Source organism: Bos grunniens, chromosome 5 (genome assembly GCF_055505025.1).
Source record: "Bos grunniens cultivar Pamir isolate PY7600 chromosome 5, Bosgru_T2T1.0, whole genome shotgun sequence".
Classification (NCBI taxonomy): Eukaryota; Metazoa; Chordata; class Mammalia; order Artiodactyla; family Bovidae; genus Bos; species Bos grunniens.
Window position 1 is genome coordinate 33,203,292 of NC_141169.1, and position 20,683 is coordinate 33,223,974.

At 58.1% G+C, this 20,683-nt stretch overlaps 1 protein-coding gene across 9 annotated transcripts in view; it reads left to right on the forward strand.

Annotated features, from left to right (window-relative positions):
- Positions 1-20,683, forward strand: part of HDAC7 (histone deacetylase 7) — a 36,768-nt gene that overhangs the window by 9,811 nt on the left and 6,274 nt on the right. For 3 of the 9 annotated variants that reach the window (XM_086399756.1, XM_086399759.1, XM_086399761.1), the window contains exons 2-19: positions 6,562-6,612; positions 9,875-10,062; positions 10,161-10,251; positions 10,559-10,670; positions 11,457-11,572; positions 11,744-11,869; positions 12,207-12,298; positions 12,487-12,582; positions 12,720-12,900; positions 13,084-13,280; positions 13,505-13,678; positions 14,843-15,062; positions 16,599-16,732; positions 16,885-17,005; positions 17,247-17,296; positions 18,471-18,578; positions 19,436-19,491; positions 19,688-19,775. In XM_086399756.1, coding sequence (XP_086255882.1) covers positions 6,562-6,612; positions 9,875-10,062; positions 10,161-10,251; positions 10,559-10,670; positions 11,457-11,572; positions 11,744-11,869; positions 12,207-12,298; positions 12,487-12,582; positions 12,720-12,900; positions 13,084-13,280; positions 13,505-13,678; positions 14,843-15,062; positions 16,599-16,732; positions 16,885-17,005; positions 17,247-17,296; positions 18,471-18,578; positions 19,436-19,491; positions 19,688-19,775 — 2,201 coding nt within the window. Of the gene's footprint in view, positions 1-2,446; positions 2,526-6,561; positions 6,613-9,143; positions 9,267-9,874; positions 10,063-10,160; positions 10,252-10,558; positions 10,671-11,456; positions 11,573-11,743; positions 11,870-12,206; positions 12,299-12,486; positions 12,583-12,719; positions 12,901-13,083; positions 13,281-13,504; positions 13,679-14,842; positions 15,063-16,598; positions 16,733-16,884; positions 17,006-17,246; positions 17,297-18,470; positions 18,579-19,435; positions 19,492-19,687; positions 19,776-20,683 lie in introns of those variants that run through there. The other 6 variants (XM_086399757.1, XM_086399762.1, XM_086399763.1 and 3 more) reach the window with 4 other exon arrangements.

A 20,683-nucleotide genomic window follows, 5' to 3' on the forward strand; every position in this document is an offset into this window, starting at 1 on the left:
TGGGACCACACTCTGTCCAGTGACCCCCAGGTGGCCTCACCTCACCTCAGTGGGTGGGGCTCATTATACACACCAGTGTAGGGATTATGAGCTTAGATTCTGGAGTCCCAGAAGCTCCACTTACTGTCTGTGTGACCTTGGCGAGTTTCGTAACCTCTCTGAGCCTCAGTTACCTCCTTTGTAATTTGAGGATGGTAGCAGTGTTGACCTTATAGGGTGCTTGTGAGGACCGAATGAGAGAGTACAAGTCAGATACTTAGCACGGTAACCAGCACCCAGTAAGCATTCAGTACATGGTTGTTGATCCTTACTAATATTACTAATTACTGGTAATAATAAAATAATAATGATTGATATTAATATAACTTAAGCTTTTCCCTGGCAGTCTCTGGAGTGGGCTGAGTGGCCTCGTGGATGGCACCAGTGAGCAGAGCCAGAAAGGCATAGCTGAGAGAGAGAACCGGCGGGAGGCAGAAGTGGGGTGCAGAGGGAGGCAGGGTCTAGCCAAGGAGGACCCAGGAGCTGGGGGACCAGTGAGGGCGAGGGAGTGAACACAGACCTCAGAGGGGAGAAAGGAGCAGCCCTGAGACAGCCCCAGGGCGGTGACCGTGCTTCCTGTTGGGGCAAGCGCTGGCCCTTGAGAAAGACTGGCTGGGGCTGGCGGCTAAGAGGGAGCAGCTGGTCTCAGTGGGGCACCAGGGGGTGGGGGAGGGGAAGAGACAAAGGCAGAAGCTTGACAGAAACTCAGCTCTTCTCCCCGAATTACAGATGGGGGCCCCATCTTGACTGCTCAGGTTGTTTTGCTTGTAATAGGAAAGACAGATGGTGGGCAGACATCGTGGTGAACTTCCTATTTCAGGGCTTGGTGCTCCTGGAGCAGAGGGCTGAGGGTAAGTGGCAACTTTGGTTTCTGAGGCCTTTTGGGACCTGAGAAAGCTTAGGGCAGTCTGGACAAGGGGGCCTGGCCTGGGACTGGGGGGAGCTTGCTGCTGAGATGCCACACACCCTGAGCAAGTGGTTCTACCCTCCCCGTCCCACAGAGAATAGCCAGGGGAGACTGAGCAGTGGCCCCGAGGCCCCGGGAGCTGCGGGGTTTGGAGAGACTCCCATTTTCCCTTGCCAGAGGGCAGTGAGATGCCCCAGAGAGCGCCAGTCCCAGGAACCACCAACCCCTCAGGACTCAGAAAGGCCCAGCTCCCCTGCCTCATGGTGGTCTCCATCCGCCAGGAGAGGCCACAGAAAGGACTGGACCCCAGGGCAGGGACAAGAAGCCAGAGAGGACGCCTTCCCACCCCCAGGGAGCTCAAGCTGCTGCTGCCATGGTTACATCTGCTTCCTGTTTGATTCATCTCAAACAGCAGAAAGGGGGGTGCCCGCTCCCAGCACAGGCCACCGCTGCGTGGGGCTGTTTACAACAGCCGCATGTGGGATTCCCAGAAAGAGACTCCAAACCGGACATCCTGCGGCTGCAAAATACCCAGGTGTCAAGAGCTAAAAATAGCTGCCCCAGGGCCCCAGGCGCGGGGAAAGGGGCATGCTTGCTGCGGAGGCGGAGGTGGAGGGCCGGCCTTGCGGCCCTCACATCCAGCCTCCTGCCTGCCGCATAGCTGCGGAGCCTTCGAGCTTGGGCCCCCCGCCTCGGCCTGACTGGAGGCCTTTGTCTGGGCAGGCCCGCGTCCCCAGCCGCTCACCTGGGAGCCTCCACCCCAGGCCCGCCAGCCTTCCTGCCTGCCTGGTGGAGCTTGCTTTGAGACGCTAATGAGAAAGCCTCAGAGGCCCTTGGGAGCATCTAAGGAAGGGACAAAGGAGGATGCCGGAGAGCCTGAAGATGAAGGCGGTGCTCGTCCAAGTTCCCGCCTTGTCAGTTGCCAGCCCCTGTTCCCACCTATAGTCCGAAATCATCGCTTGGCATGGCATCTGCAGAGTCAGCAGTTGGTATTTATCTGTGATCTGGGAGGACTGTCTTCACCGGGGCCTAGAGATGAGACAGGCAGTTTCCGCCCTCTAACCTGCAGCAGGACTGGAGTCTGCCGCTGGTTCAGGTTTCCTGGGAGCTGTGTGATTTTTATCTTTCCCTGTGCCCAGCCAGGTCCTGCATTCGCTGTCCACCCACTAGCCTGTAGAGTCGAGGTGCTGGGGAAAAGCAGCCACGAGTGTTGCTTAAGAACATGGATTCTGGAGCCCATTTGTCTGGCTGAAGTCCCAGCTTAGCCACTTCCCTGTTATGTGCCTCCAGATGAGTTATTTAATACTGCTGGGCCTCAGTTGACTAATCTATATAATAGGGATAAAAATAGTAACCACCACATAGGTTTGTCATCAGGGTCAGATGAACTAGCAAACACAGGGCACATAGTAAACGGCTAGTTTACAAAAGTTCAGATGGAGAAGAAAGAGAAGAGTTGGGAGAGTCAGGAGATAAGGGACTGGACAGGAACGCATCTGGGAGCAAGTGGACTGAGAGACGAGGGGAGAACGCAGATGGGACCAGACGATGAGATGCTTATGCCAGAGGGCGGCTGCAGGTGAGTTCAGGGGCAAACAGGATGAATCACGACCCTAGCGGGGAGTACCCGCCATGTGCCCCGTGCTTCACGCGCAGCGTCGCTCATCTCAAATGACCTCTTTCTGGTCCATATTCTTACTGTTGAATTTCGGAGGCACAGCCAAGCCTTGCCCAAGCTGCAGCGTGTCCCTGGCTGTCCCTGCCGGTCACTGAGGGAGTCGGAGTGTGAACACCGGACTATCTAACCTCAAAACCAACGTCCTCCATGCTGCGGACCCTTACTTCTCTCACTTCGTGGGGCCGGAGTTCCCATCCAGCTTGCAGCGCACTGGGTTCTGGATAAATCTGAGTAATAAGCAGCTTGGTGCCAAGATCATGAGCAATAGAATTAGTAAGTAGCAAGAGAATTTCTGGAAGAGGGACATAAGAAACTGTTAAATGGAATTGAGTCTAAGGAAGTCCTAGGGAGTTGGATGAGTGAGAAACTTCTAGTTTCATACTTTGGGGGGCTCTTTGAAATGTTTTTAGTGTCTACAAGTCATATACTTTTCAATTTTTAAAAAATCGTGGGCTGTCTGGAGTTGAAACTCCTGAAAGTAAAAGTCAGGTTTTATCACTTTTCCACTCCTTCGAGCCCAAGACCAGTGCCCTCATCGAGAGGTAATTAGAACCTGCTTTTGGGATCGACTTCTTGGGTTCTCCTCCCCGCACTGGTCTGGCCTGGTTGTACCGCTGACCCGCTGGGTGACTGTGATCTAGCCCTCCCTCCCCTCTCTCTTTCCCTTCTCTGGGAAGTGAGAGTGTTGCCTGCACAATCTCTGAAGCCTCATCAGCTCCTAACATAACACTACACAGTCCTCACTCTGTCAGTTGGGCAACTGTGACGTTCTCTCTTCTGTTTATTGATTCTTGGACCTTCGTGGCCATTTCACTCCCAGCTTTGTCTTCTCTGCCAGCCCCCTGCGGAGTCAAGCTTTGTCTGGCGAGGCAGACCTGAGCTGAGGGGGCTGCGGGAGGGAGAGGGGGAGAGTCAGCCCTGGACCCAGGGCTTCGCCTCATGCCTGCAGGGTAGGGGTCTGGCTGCTCCTCCTTTTTCAACTCCTCAGGAGACCAGGGAGGGGGACACAGCTTTGACAAAGACATGGAAAGCATTCAGAGGGTGCTTGTGGATGGCCATGCTCCCTCCCCTGACATAAGACTGGCAGCACCGGGGAGAGCAGGTGGCCAGGCCGAGCTCAGGTTTCCAGTCACATCTGCTGGGCAGGTGAGGACCAAGGGGAAACAAGGGAGGAGCGGGAGGCCAGCTTGTACAGGTGCTCGGGGACGGGAGAGCTGCATTTATGTCTACCCTGGAGGTGGCTGAGGGCCAGGGCGGACCCACTGGGGCAGAATTTCTGGGTAAGATCAGGTGTCCAGTTGGGGAAGGTGACTTGATGGAAACTTCAGCACCTGGTAAACCGTCTCTTCAGCCTGACTGCAGTTGCCTCCAAAGAAGGTAGGAATAGAGAGTGACCAGAATTCCAGAAATGAAAGCTGTCCACGAAGGCCGGGAGCAGTGTGGGAAAGGGCCAGACCTGTGCTGTGTTTTCCATCTCTTGGGTCCATTCACTCCTGATTGTATTTCACACGTGAAAGTGTCAGTCGCTCAGTCATGTCCAATGCTTTGTGACCCCGTGGACTGTGGCCCGCCAAGCTCCTCTGTCTATGGAATTCTCCAGGCAAGAATACTGGAGTGGGTAGCCATTTCCTTCTCCAGGGGACCTTCCTGACCTAGGGATCGAACCCCAGTCTCCTGGATTACAGGCAGATTCTTTACTGTCTGAGCCACTAGGGAAGCCCACATTTCACTCCTGATTGCACCCAAATTAGTGATAATAGCACTATGAGAGGGGCTGATGAGAAGGGCCCCCAAATTCATCCCCAAGTCTGAGATGCCAGATGGTTACTTTGTGGTTTCAGGTCAGCCGCTGACCGGGTGCCTTTTCTTCTCTCTGGGACACAGGAGAGCTGCTCCCTAACAATTATCTCGGTTGCTCTGGGCGCTTCTGAACCCCTGGTCTCTCAGCATGGACCCAGGGGCTTGAGAGAAGCAGAGCTCTTTCCAGGCATTGCTTCTAAAATCCACCCCTGTTGGTAGGCAAAACACGCACACACACACCCAGCTTTCCTAAACAGAGTTTACATCATATCATCATCACAGAATGTCTCTTCTGAGCCCTGTAACAAACACTTCGGAGTTCAGGGCCATTAGTTTTGTCCCCTCCAGAGGGTGCATGGTGTCCAGAACCCGTGGTTACAGGGGAATGGGGTGCAGAGAAGCTGGCTGTGCCCCCACAGTGCATGCTGCTGGCCAGCCCTCAGGCAAGGACCAAGGGCTGAAGGAGACAGTTCCCAGCAGCAGGGACTGGAGGCACAGGACCCTATGGTCTCTGGACGTGCAGCTGGGAGCCTAGTTTTGAAGCCTGTCTCGGAGAACGAGGTCCTGAGAGAGCCCCGGGGTGGGGGGCTATCCCATTCTGGGGATAGGAGGCTGCCTCCTGCACTCCTGTTCCTTGAGGCTCACAAACCTTGAGAGATACTCATGCCGTGTCCTAGGCATGGGGTCAGGAGAGTGTCCTGTGTTCGAGTCACCAGTTTCTAACAGTCTGCCATGTGCCCAGCAAGGTATTAGGTCATAGCTCACCAGTGGCACTGTAGAGACCCCGATTACGAAAGTGTCGAGGTGGTGGGTACCAAGTGGATGCTTGGGGAGGTGAGGAATGGGGGGTCAGGGGGAGCTTCCTGCGGAGATGGGCTCCGGCTGGACTTGAGAGGATAGGCCGCATTTGAATAGGTGGAGTGACATTTCCCTACCAAATGTCATCCGGGCACGGGGCACTAGTATCTGGGGGCAGTTGGTGGGAGTCTCTTTCTCTGTGCCCAGAGGCGCCCCTCCCCGACAGGCACCTGCTTGCAGGGACTTCTACTTGTCCAGCTTTTGAAAGATGACTGAGGCTGCCCTTAGGCCACAGAGCAGTGCCTGCCAGCTGACCTTCAGAAAAACACCCCTTCTGCCCCAAATCTGGTCTGAGGAGGGCTTCTGTATGTCCTCCACTTGCCCCTCCAGGAGGCCTCTGGTCTCCAGCTCCGTCCCCTCTGCCCTGAGCTGGACAGCAGGAGGGCAAAGTGGCCTCAGGACTCAGCTTTCCCCACCCCAGCCAGCCCCTGGGCTCCTGTAGGCCTCTCTGCTGCTGACTGCCCTACCGTGGGATTCCATGGGCTCTGAACTGGATGGAGGTGGGGTTGGGGATCCTGAGCTGGACCGAGGAGTCTGGGAGAGGTGGCCGCTTCCAGAAGGAAAGACTTCTTCTTTCAGGTTATCCATGAAACAGAGGCTGAGCGATTCCCTTCTCTGGGGGCACAGAGGCTGCAAGACCCAGGATGGGGCAGTAGGAAGAGGGGGTTCCTCTTATGGGGTCCTCGAGCTGTGCATTCCAGATCCACCCCTTCGCAGCTCCCAGCAGATCTGACCTGACCTCCAGGCCATGACCTAATCCCTCCCCAACTGTGGAGGGGGGCCCAGCTCCCTTTTCAGTCCTGCTCTCCCTTCCCCTTGTTTCCCTCCAGGCATCCTTAGGGCAGTCTCACCAGCCTGCTGTCCGCCTCACCCCTCAGCCCTCTCCTTCCCCTTCCAACTCTGGGAGCCTGCTTCGGCTGCCCAGAGAAGGCTGGGCACCTCAGGGAAGCCTGACACTTCTGGGTAAATGAACCACCTGAGTTTCCTGTCCAAGACTGAGCTCCAGTAGAGCGAGATATCTCAGCCACTTGATAGATCGGATGAGGAAGATGGAGCTGGGGATCACTCTTAAGCGGCATGGGAGTTCGAGGAAAGGAATGGGGTGGGATCTTGACTTTCTGGCTAGCTTCCGGTGGAGGTGCCAGGTTTTGGCATGCTCGGGCTGGAGTGGGGCCTCCTGGACAGGCAGGCAGCCTGCCTGGCTTAGCCCTCTTTCCTCTCCCTCCCCTGCCCTTCCTCTCCTGGCAGCTGATTCACTCCATCTCTCTTCTCTGTACAGATGGGACCCAGGTGAGCCCGGCTGCCCCCTGCTCCAGCCCACCCATCATAGGTAAGAGTATGCCGTAGGGGGAGTGTGGTGGGGAATAGAAGATGAGGCTGGAAAGGACAAAGGAGGGTGAGGAGCTGAAAAGGACAGAAGGTGGTTCAGCAGGGTGGCTGGAGGATGGGCCAGAGAGTTGGGAGACTGGGGTTCTGGGGGACAGGGCAAAGTTGGGGTTTTGTGGGGAAGAGGTGAGGGTGGGGGATAAGAGAGGCAATTCTGGATCCAGGCGGGCCCCAGAGCTGGGAAGCACAACAGGAAAAGGAAAGGCAGGATGCTCTCCTTGTCTGCGCTGGGGCAGCGAAACAGGAAGGCAAGTAGGAAGCTAATATTTATGCTCAGGTCCCTGCCTTGGGGGCTCTGGGGAGGGGGTGCATTCTTGTTTGTTGGCTCTGTGGTCCTCACGCCGGCCCTGCGGGGTGGGCACAGCAGCCCTTGCAGGATGGGAAGATGCCTTGTGGCACTTGGGTGGAGGTCGAGGACCCCCCTCCGTGATCCTCTCAGCGTTCCACACCCCCGCTGCTGTCAGGCTGTGTTGGGCGGGGAGGGGGTGGATGCCCATGGTTTAGGATGTACCCATGGTTGGGCGGGGGGTTGGGGAGGCTGGACGGACTGAGGGCTGCTTTGTCCTTCATTTCAACCAGATCCACTGAGGGCCTTCTGGGTGCAGGTTCCACACCTGACACCCAGCCTAGGGCAGCGAGAAAGGAAGGGCATGTCCTCTTTGCGCCAGTCCTAGCTGTCGAAAGCTTGCAGACCTGGGGAGATGAGACACACAGATAAAAAGAGAAATAATGGTAGAATGTAGTATGTGATCTGTGTGAAAGGAGGCAGCAGCTGGTTAAGGAATTCATCCATCCATTCAAGAAACATTGAGTTCACCACCTACTGTCATATAGTCCTCCTGGCTGTGTGATTTTCTAAACATTGAAAGACAGAAATTGGAAAAAGAAGCATGAATGAACTCCATCTCTATTCCAGGGCACAGAGGACATAGGGATTTATTTATTGATTCAGACAGTATTTGCTGAGTGCCTGTCATGTGCTAGGTCCTGGTTCTAGGTGCTGGGATAGTGAGCCATAGGGAGAACCAAGTCCCTGCCCTTGGAGCTTAGCTCAGATTTGGTACCTGCCTCGCTGGTGGTTTCAGGGGACAGAACCACCAGCATGATGGAAATCCAGAGGAGGGCTGGACACGGGACCCTGGGCTGGCTTCAGGAAAGGGGAAAGACTCCAGCAAGGCTTGGAAGTCTGGCAAGATCTAGAAAAGTGGAATTGAGGGGTGAAGACAGCACCAGCGGGGGGACTTTGTGAGCAAAAGCTCAGAGGACGGAAGGTACATGGTTTGTGATGAGACATGGGCTGTACATGAGCTGATGGCTTAGATAGAGGGTCCTTGTTCAGATGTGGGAGACAAGGTGGGGAGAGACCAGCTTAGCACCAGATTGTGGAGACCCTCAAATGCTAATTCACCCTGAGAGGGGTTCCCAGGGTTGAAGGCAGACCCCCTCCCACCTTTCCAGCAGCCTGTGCTCTGGAGGCTGAGGCAGTGAGGGAGAGAGGAATGGGCTGCTCCCAGTCTGTGCGGCCAAAGCTGCTGGCCGAAAGTCCAGGGGGCCTGCCCTGAGGACCCTCGTGCATCACTGAGGGAGTCCCCCCAGGAAGCCAGGACACCTGCCATGAGAGGACTGAGACCTTTCCTGGGGCAGCAGCGCAGTGGCATCAGAAGCCCAAACTCAACCCAGAATGAGACTTTGGGGTCCCTGAGTGGAGGCATGAGCAAGAAGTGGGGACATCAAAGTGGTGCATTGCCTGCTGTTGTCAGTATCTGGGTGCCCAGCCACCCACTCTGGTCTCTTAACATCCAGAGAATGGTACAGGCACCTCCCTGCTCTGCTCCTCTCTCGTCTCCATCTCACAGTCAGAGAATATAAGAGCGGGTACCACTTAGTGACCACCTACTGCAAGCCCCTCTGCCTTTCTCCAGCGAGAAACCCATCCTGGGGTGAGAGACAGGGGAGGCGACTTCCTGAAAGTGGAGGGGAAAATGGAGCCAGAGCGCCGGTCTCAGCAGGACAGAACCTGTGCTCACTGTGCCCTGGGCTGGTGGCCTTGGCCAGGTCCCTTCACCTGAGCCTCAGTTTCTTCCTGTGGGAATAGTAGTAGCTCCCTCCCAGGGCCCCAGGGTGATGAGGTGAAAGGGTTTGCAGCAAGTCGGCACATGTGCTGTAGATGTTAAGATAATGGTTCAGCTGGACCTGGAGGCTGTGTTTCCTGAGTCCCTGGCTGGTCTTTGCCCCAGCGCCTTCCAGTCCTCCTCAATGCAGGCCTGGAAGACAGCCCATGGCTGCCGCCATAGGGGATGCCCAGCACTGCATTAGCTGAAGGAAGCCTCTCTTAAAAGCTTCCTCCGCTTGTGTGATCTCACCTGCTCCCAGCCCCACCTGTGACCTCCTTTCTAGGATAACTGGGAATGTCTGGCTGCTGAGCGCAGCCTGGCACAGCTGGCGGTGCTGGCGTGGGACCTAGTCTGGCAACTGGTTATATATAGCCCCTGCGTCCATGGCCTTGGCAGGGTGCTCCTGGTGTGGGTGCAGGGGACACTTGAGAAGAGGCCCTGAAGCTGCCGTCCTTGCCACGCCTGGCCCAGAGCTGGCGTGAGGGTACCTAGGAGCTCCCTGGGCACCTGGGCCTTGTGTAGGCCTAGGGTGCTAGCCAGGGCTGGCTGTGGGTTTGAGGCACCTCTTCTTTATCCTGTGACCTGGGATAAAGTAGGGAGGATGGCAACTGAGGGCCTGGGGTGCCCTTTGGGCTTGGAGACAGAACAAAGGGAACTGCCTGTCCTATCGCTGTTTTTGAGATCAGTTTATCAGAGGGCATGTGTGTCCAATCCTCCTCCAGTGGGGAAGAAGGGAAGGAGAGGTCAGGGCCCAGGATGTATCACTAAAGGGTACTCAGCCCATTCCTAAATCCCACAGCCCCCAACCGTGGCCTGGAGAGGCAATATATTTAGTAGAAAACTACACTTGGGGTCAAAAGGCTCAGCTCACCACCACCAGCGATAGACTAACGGCATGGTATATATGACCTCCTTTCTCACGGGTGAAACAGAATTGAAAATACCTACCTTGCAGGACTGTGCTGAGGGCCCCCAAGGGGAAGGCCCCTGGAGGGTGTTGTGCCTTGTCAAGTGAGTCTGAAGGAGGCGGATTAGGTAACCGCTCACCTGCGGGCCTTTCCCGCTCACCCTGCCCTCTCTGTGCGCCCTCAGGCTGGCCCAGGCCCCGCGCAGACACGCCAGGCCCTCAGCCCCAGCCCATGGACCTGCGGGTGGGCCAGCGGCCCCCGGTGGAGCCCCCGCCGGAGCCCACACTGCTGGCCCTGCAGCACCCCCAGCGCCTCCACCACCACCTCTTCTTGGCGGGCCTGCAGCCCCAGCGCTCGGCAGAGCCCATGCGGGTAAAGCTAGAGCTCCCACCAAGCCTCAAGCCCAGACGCGGCCCCGCCCTCCCTTCAGCCTCCACCTCTGTCCTCAACTCCTCGCCCCCTCCCCACAGCTCTCAATGGACACGCCGATGCCCGAGTTGCAGATGGGGCAGCAGGAACAAGAGCTGCGGCAGCTTCTCAATAAGGACAAGAGCAAGCGAAGTAAGGGTGGAAGCCTCCCCCGGCGTGTCCACGGCCCCCCGTGTGGGCGGGGGGAAGGAGGATGCCAGCTCCAGTCGGGGTCGCTCTCTGCCTGCCAGGCACTGGGGGTGAACGTGGGAGGAAGTGAAGGGGGACCCGCGGGCTTCACAGAAGGGGTGTAGCCTCAGGCTTGGCTGTTGCATAAAGGGGCCCTGGGAAGCCTAGTCTGGGGCACGGGGGGCGTGATCAGGGCAATGGGCAGAAAACGTTCCAGGGAGGCCACCCACCCATCCACCCCCCAAACCACTCATAATTTCCACCCCTGCAGGTGCCGTAGCCAGCAGTGTGGTCAAGCAGAAGCTGGCAGAGGTGATTCTGAAGAAACAACAGGCGGCCCTAGAGAGAACGGTTCATCCTAATAGCCCCAGCATTCCCTACAGGTAACTCCCTCTCCGCCCCGACTCCTTGTGTCCTTGCCACGCCCCCCTCCGGATGTCCGCCAATGAGCACACAGCACACGCAGACCGCTGCTCTCAGCTGCCCTTCACCTAATCCTCACCCCTCACCTCTAATCCTAGTGCCTCTCCGACCCTCTCTCCCAGCTGATACCTGCCCTCCTCTGGCCTTTAATTATCTCTCCTCACCCCGCCTGAGGCCCTTCTTCCCTACAAGCCTCTCCTCCCCCCACATACACTCACGCACACCACGCTGGTTTTCTCCTCTGTATCTTCCCCTAAGCACAGAAATATCCAGATTCTTAGAACAGCTTCCTCCCTTTGTGTCTGGGACCCTGGCTCCTAAGGACAGATCAGGATGGGTGGCCCAGTACTGCCCCCTGGAGATGGCCCCTGTTCCTACTGGCCATGCACTCCGCCTGGCCCTCCTGGCTGCTGCCACTCCAGCATGCCTGCATCCTAAGTCGCTTCAGTCGTGTTCGACTCTTTGTGACCCCATGGACTGTAGCCCGTCAGGCTCCTCTGTCCATGGGATTCTCCAGGCAAGAATACTGGAGTAGGTTGCCGTGCCCACCTCCAGGGGATCTTCCCAACCCAGGAATCGAACCCACATCTCATGTCTCCTGCATTGGCAGGAGGGTTCTTTACCACTAGCGCCACCTGGGAAGCCCCGCTGCCTCCCCCGACAGGTCCCAAAGAGTGGAAGGAGGTGGCTGCTACGCCTCTGGGCATCCCTGCCCCTCTGAAGCAGCCTTGGTGCTCACTCCACAGAACTCTCGAGCCCTTGGAGACGGAGGGAGCTGCCCGTTCCATGCTCAGCAGCTTCCTGCCTCCTGTTCCCAGCCTGCCTTGCGACCCTCCAGAACACTTCCCTCTGCGCAAGACAGGTGCGTGGACAGGCCAGCAGGGACCTCCAGAGGGGCTAAGGGGGAAGAGCCTTGGGAGAGGGTCAGGGAGGGGGTACTGCCTTCTCCTGCCTGTCTCAGAGAGGGCTGGAAGGGAGGGCTTAGGGCAGAGACCAGGTGGGCGTGCACCAAGTGATCCCGGCGCTCCTGCAGTCTCCGAGCCCAACCTGAAGCTGCGCTACAAGCCCAAGAAGTCCCTGGAGCGGAGGAAGAACCCGCTACTGCGGAAGGAGAGCGCCCCTCCCAGCCTCCGTCGGCGGCCAGCAGAGACCCTCGGCGGTGAGGCCCGGCAGGGTGGGTGGGTGGCAGGCAGGCCTGGTGCCCTCCCCCAGGGCCCCTGTGGGTGGTTGTCACAGGGTGCCCTACACACTTGCCAGGGGGTGAGTTGGGGCTGAACCCAGCTTTTGCTCCATTGGCTAATCTGACGTCTGCCCAAAAGAAGGGGCATCTTTAAAAAACCAAGTGTTCAGAGGTGCTGGAGGCTGGTGGTGGCCTTCCTGTCCTTCTGGAAGAAAGCAGGAAGCAGAGCCCATCCACAGCGGAAAGGGCTTGTTCCTGGCCCCCTCCTAGCCACTCTTGGCTCCTAACTGAGCACCCCCCTCTCCCCAACCCTCAGACTCCTCCCCTAGTAGTAGCAGCACGCCGGCATCAGGGTGCAGCTCCCCCAACGACAGCGAGCATGGCCCCAACCCCGTCCTGGGCTCCGAGGTAAGGCCTTGGCAGGCTGGGCGCCCCGGGGCATCTCTGGGGCTCAGCGGTCCTCAGCAGGCAGCCCGGCCAGGCTGGGGCTTTAGCATCTGGGCAGCCCCCACCCAAGCCTCTGGGGGTGTTCCGGGGAAGGTGCGCCTAGGGGTGGAGGTCTGGAACCGGTGACCCCTGCCCTGCTCCCATGGCAGGCGCTCTTGGGCCAGCGGCTGCGGCTGCAGGAGACCTCTCTGGCCCCGTTCGCCTTGCTGCCCACAATCACACTGGGGCTGCCCGCCCCTGCCAGGGTGAGTGGCTGAGGCGCCCTCCCCCACCCCAAACACCCTGAGATCTCTCCATTCCTTCTCCTACACCCCGCCCCTGGCCTTCACTGTCCTCCCCACCAGGGTCTTCTCGCCAGTGATGTTCCCCCACTCTCCCGCAGGCTGATGGTGACCGCAGGACCCATGCGACTCTGGGCCCTCGGGGCCCAGTCCTGGGGAACCCCCATGCTCACCTCTTCCTGCCCCATGGCCTGGAGCCCGAGGCTGGGGGCCCCCTGCCCTCTCGCCTGCAGCCCATTCTCCTCCTGGATCCCTCAGTGACTCACACCCCTCTGCTGACTGGTGAGTCCCAGCTTCTCCAGAAGGGCTGGATCCCAGCACCCTGCCAAGGGCCAAGCATGGCCAGGGTCCCGTCCTCCTGTGCGTCTTGCTGCTGAGTCCCTGGCTCGCCTCACCCTCCACCCTGGCTTCCCTCCACTCTTCCTTGTGGTCTCCTCCTTATGCCCCCCACCCCATTCTTTCCAGTGCCCGGGCTTGGGCCACTGCCCTTCCACTTTGCCCAGTCCTTACTGACCACCGAGCGGCCCTCTGGATCAGGCCTCCACCGGCCACTGAGCCGGACCCGCTCAGAGCCCCTGCCCCCAAGCGCCACTACCCCCTCACTGCTGGGGCCCCTGCAGCCCCGCCTGGAGCGGCTCAAACCTCACGTCCAGCTGATCAAGGTGAGGGGGACGGGGTAGGGGAGGCAGTGAGGGGTGGCTGAACTGGGGTTGAAAGAAGGGAGACTCAGGGCGGGCAGGGCCAGAGAGGGGATGTGTGGGGCCCAGGGCTGTGTGACCACTAGAGTCTCAGCGGGATGCAGGACGATCTGGCCCCAACCACCACTCCCCACCTCACGCCCTGTGCCATAGCATGTCTCCTCAGTAGACATCTCCCCCACCCCTAGAGGTCAGCCAAGCCGAGTGAGAAGCCCCGACTGCGGCAGATACCCTCGGCTGAGGACCTCGAGACGGATGGTGGGAGCGTGGGGCCACTTCGGGATGATGGCCTGGAACATAGGGAGTCCAGCCATGGGCAGCAGGAGGCCAGAGGCCCTGTTCCTCTCCAGCAGCACCAGCAGGTATGGTCAGGCCCAGGGGCCTCTCAGAAGGTAGAGTCAGGAGACTCTGGGGCCTGGTAATGGTGGAAGGGAGGGAGATAGGACGTCAGTGCAGGGGACAGCTCTGGGACCATGGTTCTTCTGCCAAACCCACACTGAGGTACAGACAGACACACGCGCAGGCATACACGCATTCACACACATGCATACGTGCATTCATACACACATACATGTACGTGCACCTCCAGCAGCCTTCCAGCCTCAGGCTGAAGCCATGTCCCTTTCCAGTGGTGAAACTGGTCTTTCATGGAGCCCCATGCATTCCCGCTCTAGGACTTCTCCCCTGTGACTGTTAGTACTGTTTCCAGGAAGGTGCTAGGGCAGGAGGTGGGGCAGAGCCAGGCTTGGCCCTTCAACTGAACGAGTCAAGCCATGGAGTCTTCATTTGCTGGGGCTCGTGTAACAAGTACTACAAAGTGTGTGCCTTAAACAGCAGGTGTTCCTTTCCCCACAGTTCTGGAGGCTAGAGGTCTGAAATCGGGGTGTTGGTGGGTTGGCTCCCTCTGAGCCCTGTGAAGGAAGGCCTCTTCCCTCGGCTTGTAGATGGCCGCCTTCTCCCTGGGTCTGCACGTTGTCTTCTGTCCACGTCCGTATCCCAACTTCCCCTATTTATAAAGATAAGAATCATATTGGAGCTTACCCTGATGACCTCATTTTAACTTGAGTACCCCTGTGAAAACCCTATTTCCAATCAGGTCACATACTGAGGGGACTGGGTGTCCAATCCTAAATACGAGGTAGGAAGGGACACAGCTCAGCCCATAAGATGTGGTAACAGTCCACAGAGTGCAGCGGCTCACGCAGGTCCCTGTGTCCTTTAGCGGTGATTAGTCCTCGAGACCAGGAGGAGATCCTGGTCAGAGCCGACCTGAGGCCCCTCACTCCAGTTCTGGTGTTGGAGTCTCGAGGGCTCAGGGAGTACTGGGGCAGTGGGGTGGTCAGTCTAGGCTGCAGATCTTTGGGGGAGTATATGGGTAGGGAGCTCAGAGACTCAAAGCCCAGCTGGGCAGCAGGGCCAGAGGCTGCTGCAGAAGAGGGGCCTGACGGGAGATTTCTTGGCTGTGGGCAGAGGCGGATGGAGCAGGGTCTGAGAACCTGAAGCCTGAGGCCCCCTGTGTCCCTCAGGTGTTCCTCTGGGAGCAGCAGCGACTGGCCGGGCGGCTCCCCCGAGGAGCCACTGGAGACTCCGTGCTGCTTCCCCTGGCCCCGGGCAGTCACCGGCCCCTGTCCAGGGCTCAGTCATCCCCGGCTGCGCCTGCCTCGCTGTCAACCCCAGAGCCCGCCAGCCAGGCCCGTATCCTGCCCAGCTCAGAGACCCCTGCCCGGACCCTGCCCTTCACCACGGGTAAGGCTTGGATTAGAGGGCAGGAGGAAGAGGCCGGGGCACACGGGGGCTCAGAGGGGAGTCCATAATTCCCTGTGTCATAATTCACTCTGGACATGTTTCGAGACCACAGAGCCCTTTCTTAGTCTGAGGAGATCTACTCAGTGTCCCATGGAGCAGGTGATTGTATCCATGTTACAGTTAAGGAGACCCAGGCTCGGGAAATCAAGGGGACAGCTGGCTGGCAGTCAGGCCAGGCTAAGAATTCAGGTCTCCTGACAATTAATTCAGGCCTTTCAAAAATTACATTGTTGCTCTGCTTATGAGAAGAACTCAAGAGCATTTTAGAAATTTTGAAAAATAATAGAAAAGCATAAGAATGGAAAAAAAACCACCAGCCAGGGGACTTCCTTGGTGATCCGGTGGCTAGGACTCCATGCTCTCAATGCAGGGGCCCCAGGTCCAATCCTTAGGGAACTAGACCCACATGCTGCAACTAAGAATTCACATGCTGCATGCCACAACGAAGACCTGGTGCAGCCAAATAAATAAATATTTAAAAAGGAAAGGAAAAAATATAGGTGTGACCTTTAAATTTACTAAAAAAAAAATCATGAGCCAATATCCCATCACCCAGAGGCAGCCCCTCATAAACGATGCCGTATTTCAGGCCAGTCTTCGTTCTAGCCACATGTATAAATCCCATATACACTACGTTTTGTGGCTACATTTTATGCCCTATTCATTTTACACATTATGAATACTTTGTGATATAATTAATCTTTAAAAATTTTTTAAAGATTTTAAAAAATAGTAATTTTATTTATTTTTGGCTGTGCTGGGTCTTCATTGCTATGCAGGCTTTTCTCTAGTTGCGGTGAGTGGAGGTTACTTTCCAGTTGTGGTGTGTGGGTTTTTCATTGCACCGGCTTCTATTGTTGTGGAGCGCAGGCTCAGTAGTTCTGGCACAAGGGCTCAGTTGCTCCTTGGCATGTGGGATCTTCCCGGACCAGGGACCAAACCCATGTCTCCTGCGTTGGCAGGCAGATTCTTGACCACTGAGCCACGAGGGAAGCCCTAAAAATGAGATTTTATAGTGTGTCATCATAGTATTTTAGTTTAAACATTTCTTATTGGTCGAGCAGTTAGGTGGTTATTCATTTTCCCCTATTTGAATTTCCCCAAAGCCACATCTGTCTTGTCACATGGCCCGGTGTCTCTGTGGGCTTCCCAGCTCCCAGATTTGGGGCTCCTATTTGGGTCATCATATCCAGGCGAGCCCCCAGCCTCAGGCCTCCCTTTGTTAGGCTCCAAGCTCTTGAGGTCCTGGTCATGGTCCTTGGGCCACATGAGGAGGGTCAGTGAGTCGGGAAGGCAGTAGTATGTGGCAGTTGTGTAGGTTGGGGCTGCGTGGTGTGTGGGTGAGGTGCCCGAGGCTGCCTGGGTAAGGAGCTAGGGGTGTGTGTGCAGGCGCCGAGGGGTAGGATGGGGCATGGGGGACTGTGGGGTGTGTCTGGGGCTCCCCAGGGCCCTGACCCCTGAGCCCACTCCCCACAGGGCTGGTCTATGACTCGGTGATGCTGAAGCACCAGTGCTCCTGCGGGGACAACAGCAGGCACCCGGAGCATGCAGGCCGTATCCAGAGCATCTGGTCCCGGCTGCTGGAACGGGGGCTCCGGAGCCAGTGTGAGGTGAGGAGGCAGGTGGGAGCTTTGGGATTAGAGTGGGTGAGGGCTGTGGGAGGGAAGGAGCTGGGAGGGCCTGGAGCCAGTCTGGGCGGTGGGAATGGCAGGGGAGGGCTGCCCAAAGCAGAGGCTCAGGGGCTCTGTGGGTCCTTCCTCAGTCTCTCCGGGGCCGGAAGGCCTCCCTGGAGGAGCTGCAGTCAGTGCACTCTGAGCGGCATGTACTCCTCTACGGCACCAACCCGCTCAGCCGCCTCAAACTGGACAATGGGAAGCTGGCAGGTAGGGGCCCCCAGACCCTCCCTGCCCCACCACCCCGTGCCACCGGCTCACCCAGCCCGAGCATCCTCCTATGCGCTCGTCCTCACTCCGTCGAGCTTGTCCCTTCGGCGTCCAGGCATCCCCGTGCTGCCCACCTCCACCCATGCCAGCCCCTGCCGGCCCTCTTCTCGGGGCTCCCCTGCTTCGGGCCGGGCCGGAGGCTGAGCGGGTTCAGTTCATGCGCCTGGGCCTCTCCCTGCAGGCCTCCTGGCACAGCGGATGTTCGTGATGCTGCCTTGCGGCGGCGTTGGGGTAAGTATGCAGGCTCTCTAGACCTCCTCCCTCCCTATTCCCCCAGGCCCAGCCCCCGCCTGCTTGTTTCGGTGGTCCTGCCGGGCCCAGTGGGCTGGGGCTCTCCCCTAGTGCCTCCTCTGCCGGCTAGAAGCTCCTCGTTGGTGGGTTGTCCTCCTGAGTGTAGAGCCCCTTGCCTTGCAATTTGAAGGCCTCTGGTGGAGGTTGAGGAGGCTGAGAGAGCAGGGCTGAGCCTGGGGCTTGGGCTCATCTCCCTCTGAGAGCACGCTGGCCTCCAGGCCACCTGGCCCGGGGCTGTGGGGTGCCTCTGGCATCCTTGGAGACCCAGGCATGTCCTGATGCCCTAGCTTTCCCTGCTCCTTCTCATTCTGCCTGGGGACTTCTGCCTCCTGGCAGTGCCCTTCCTCCCTTCAGAATGTCCCCGTGGTGGTGTCCCGGCCGGGAATGTAGAGCAGGGGATGGAGGCCTAGTCCTGGAGGGATGGGAACTGTCGCTGGGAGGCTGTGTGGGAGCCGGTCAGCGCCCTGTTCACAACTTCCCATTTCTTGCCACTTTCTGATTTTTCCAACTGTTGTTGCTTCTGTTTTCTCCTCCCTCCTCTCCCTCTCTGTCTCTGTCTTTCTCTCTTTCTCCAGCCTCTTGCGACTCTCTCTGCCTTCCTCGCCTCTCTCGGTCCGCCTCGCCCTCCCCATCTCCCCATCACGCCCCCCGGCCCCTCCCTAGCCTTGAGGCCCAGGGACTGGGTTTGGGGGGCCTCCCAGCCTGGGCTAGGGGCCCTGAGTGGAAGACAGTGGTGCAGACGGCCCCTCGAGCTCCGACCATCCCGAGGGCCTGAGCAGAGTCAGCGGGGGCTTAAAACCCCCTCCAGGCCCAAACCCCAAGTCCCGCCCAGGTAACGCCATGCCCCCTCCTCTGACTGGGGGGGCAGGCGCGATGCTGCCGGCAGAGTGCTGGCCAGATGCGGGCTGGTGATGTGGACTGAAGCTGGGAAGAAGTTGTGCTGGGACTGGGGGACACGGGAGGCCTTGCCTTTGGGCGGTGGGGCATGGGGGAGGCAGTCATCTGCCCAGCTCCCTGCCCCTGGGGTCCTAGCCATGGGGTGGGCACTGCCCCCGAGGCCCTGGCTCCTGTGGGAGGCCGTGGGTGAGGCGGGTCTTGACTCTGGCCCCCACAGGTGGACACCGACACCATCTGGAATGAGCTGCACTCCTCCAACGCGGCCCGCTGGGCTGCTGGCAGCGTCACCGACCTCGCCTTCAAAGTGGCCTCCCGTGAGCTAAAGGTAGGAGGCTTGAGTGGAGGGTGGGTGAGTCACGGAGGAAGGAGGCAGGGAACGGGCAGCGGGGGAGGCAGACCCAGGGCCTAGCATCACATTCCTCCTGGAGATCACCACAGGGTTTCGGGAGGGACAGATGAGATCTGAATCCTAGGCTCACGTTACCTGCTGAGGAATCAAGTCACTGGGCCCCTGGTCCTGTGGTCTCTGAGAGAGGCAGGCCCATGCTCATGCGGGGTCAGTTAACATATTTGCTGTGTGACCGCGGGCAAGTCGCGGAGCCTCTCCAGGGCCCCATGCACTGGCAGAGTGGCCCTTCGTGATGCTGAAGTTTTACCCACCGGGCTGACACCCGAGCTTGTTTGCTCTGGGCTTGGCACCTTATGGGAGCTTGTGTTGAGCCCCCACTGTTTAGGAGCTCGTGGCCCAAGTCTTAGCTCTGCTATCAGGCAACTTCGCACGAGTTATTAATATTAAATCCACCTAAGGCTCCAGGCTTCTCCTGTCTGTAAACCAGATAATCACAATGTTTACCTTATGAAGATGTTATGAAGATTAGGTAACATTTACCTCAGAGCGTTGTGAGGGTGAAATCCAGTGTTAACCCTGTGCTTAGCACAATGCCAGGCACATAGATTTTGCCCAATAAATAATAGCTGTTGTTATTACAAAGTGATAACAGCCAGGAGCCCCCAGGATGGGAGGTTCTGTGTTCACGGCCTGGGGGTCAGCAGAGGGCCCCTTGGTCAGTCACACTGTCTTATAGTCCCTTCTCAGGGGAAGAGCCTGCGGCTGGGGGACGGCTTCATAGAGGTGTGGGTCAGACGGTTGGCTGTTTGGTTGACAAGCATTTCTGTTTCCAGAATGGTTTTGCTGTGGTTCGGCCCCCAGGACACCATGCAGACCATTCCACAGCCATGTAAGGCCCGGGGAGGCCTAGATGGGCTGGAGTGGAGGGCAGGCCCTCACGGCCCTCCTGTTGGGGGTGGGGGGGGCTTGGTTGGCCAGGTTCCCCCTCCTTCCTGTCAGCCTTCTGGGGCCGGGCTGGAGACAAGTGGGGTGGGGGTGGCACGGGGAGCGAACAGGCTGGCACGACCTCTGTCTTTTCCTCCCAGGGGCTTCTGCTTCTTCAACTCAGTGGCCATCGCCTGCCGGCAGCTGCAACAGCAGGGCAAGGCCAGCAAGATCCTCATTGTGGACTGGGTAGGTCCCAGCTCCTGGCCCCTGCAGGTCCGAGAGCCCTGTGGAAAGAGCCCTGAGCCTGGCGACCCGAGACGTGGCTTTGTGTCCTACCTAGTTCTGCATTTGCCTCCCCAAGCCTCGGTTTCCCCGTGTGTAAATGTGGGTGAGGATAGTGCCCCCATCACGGGGCCTTTCGGAGGCCCAGAGGAGTTGGCCTGTGGGAAGGGCTCAGCCGTAACCGGCTCCCACAGGGGAGGAGCCATCTGAATGCTGCCTTTGGGCCTCTGTTGGCTTCCCTTTGTAGATCTGGTCACTTCTGCTTTTCCTCTGCAGGTACTGAGAGTGCCAATAATAGCACATAACATCAACCTCAATTCAGTTCAGTCGCTCAGTCTTGTCCGACTCTTTGCAACCCCATGAACCGCAGCACGCCAGGCCTCCCTGTCCATCACCAACTCCCGGAGTCCACCCAAACCCATGTCCATTGAGTCGGTGATGCCATCCAACCATCTCATCTTCTGTAGTCCCCTTCTCCTCCTGTCCTCAATCTTTCCCAGCATCAGGGTCTTTTCCAACGAGTCAGCCTTTGCATCCAGTTACCACTAATCAAATCCAGACACTGATGGTTTCACGCATCACATATTTAATCCTGACTCTGCCCTGGTTTACAGATAAGGGAAGTCAGCACAGAGCGGTTAGGTTAACCTGTACACAGCCGTATACCTTGTAAGCCCTGAGAGCCGAGGCCCTTTAGCCCTGGAGCACCTGTGTCTAACCACTTCGTATTCACATCTACTTACGGGATGTTCCAACGCAGAACGGAGGGACGGGCCACACTAGTGCGCGTGCACAGTCCACCTTCGCGTTCCCAGGCCAGGCAGGAGCCTGGGGGTGGTGCTCGGCGCTCCTCTGAGGATGGCACTGGGCCT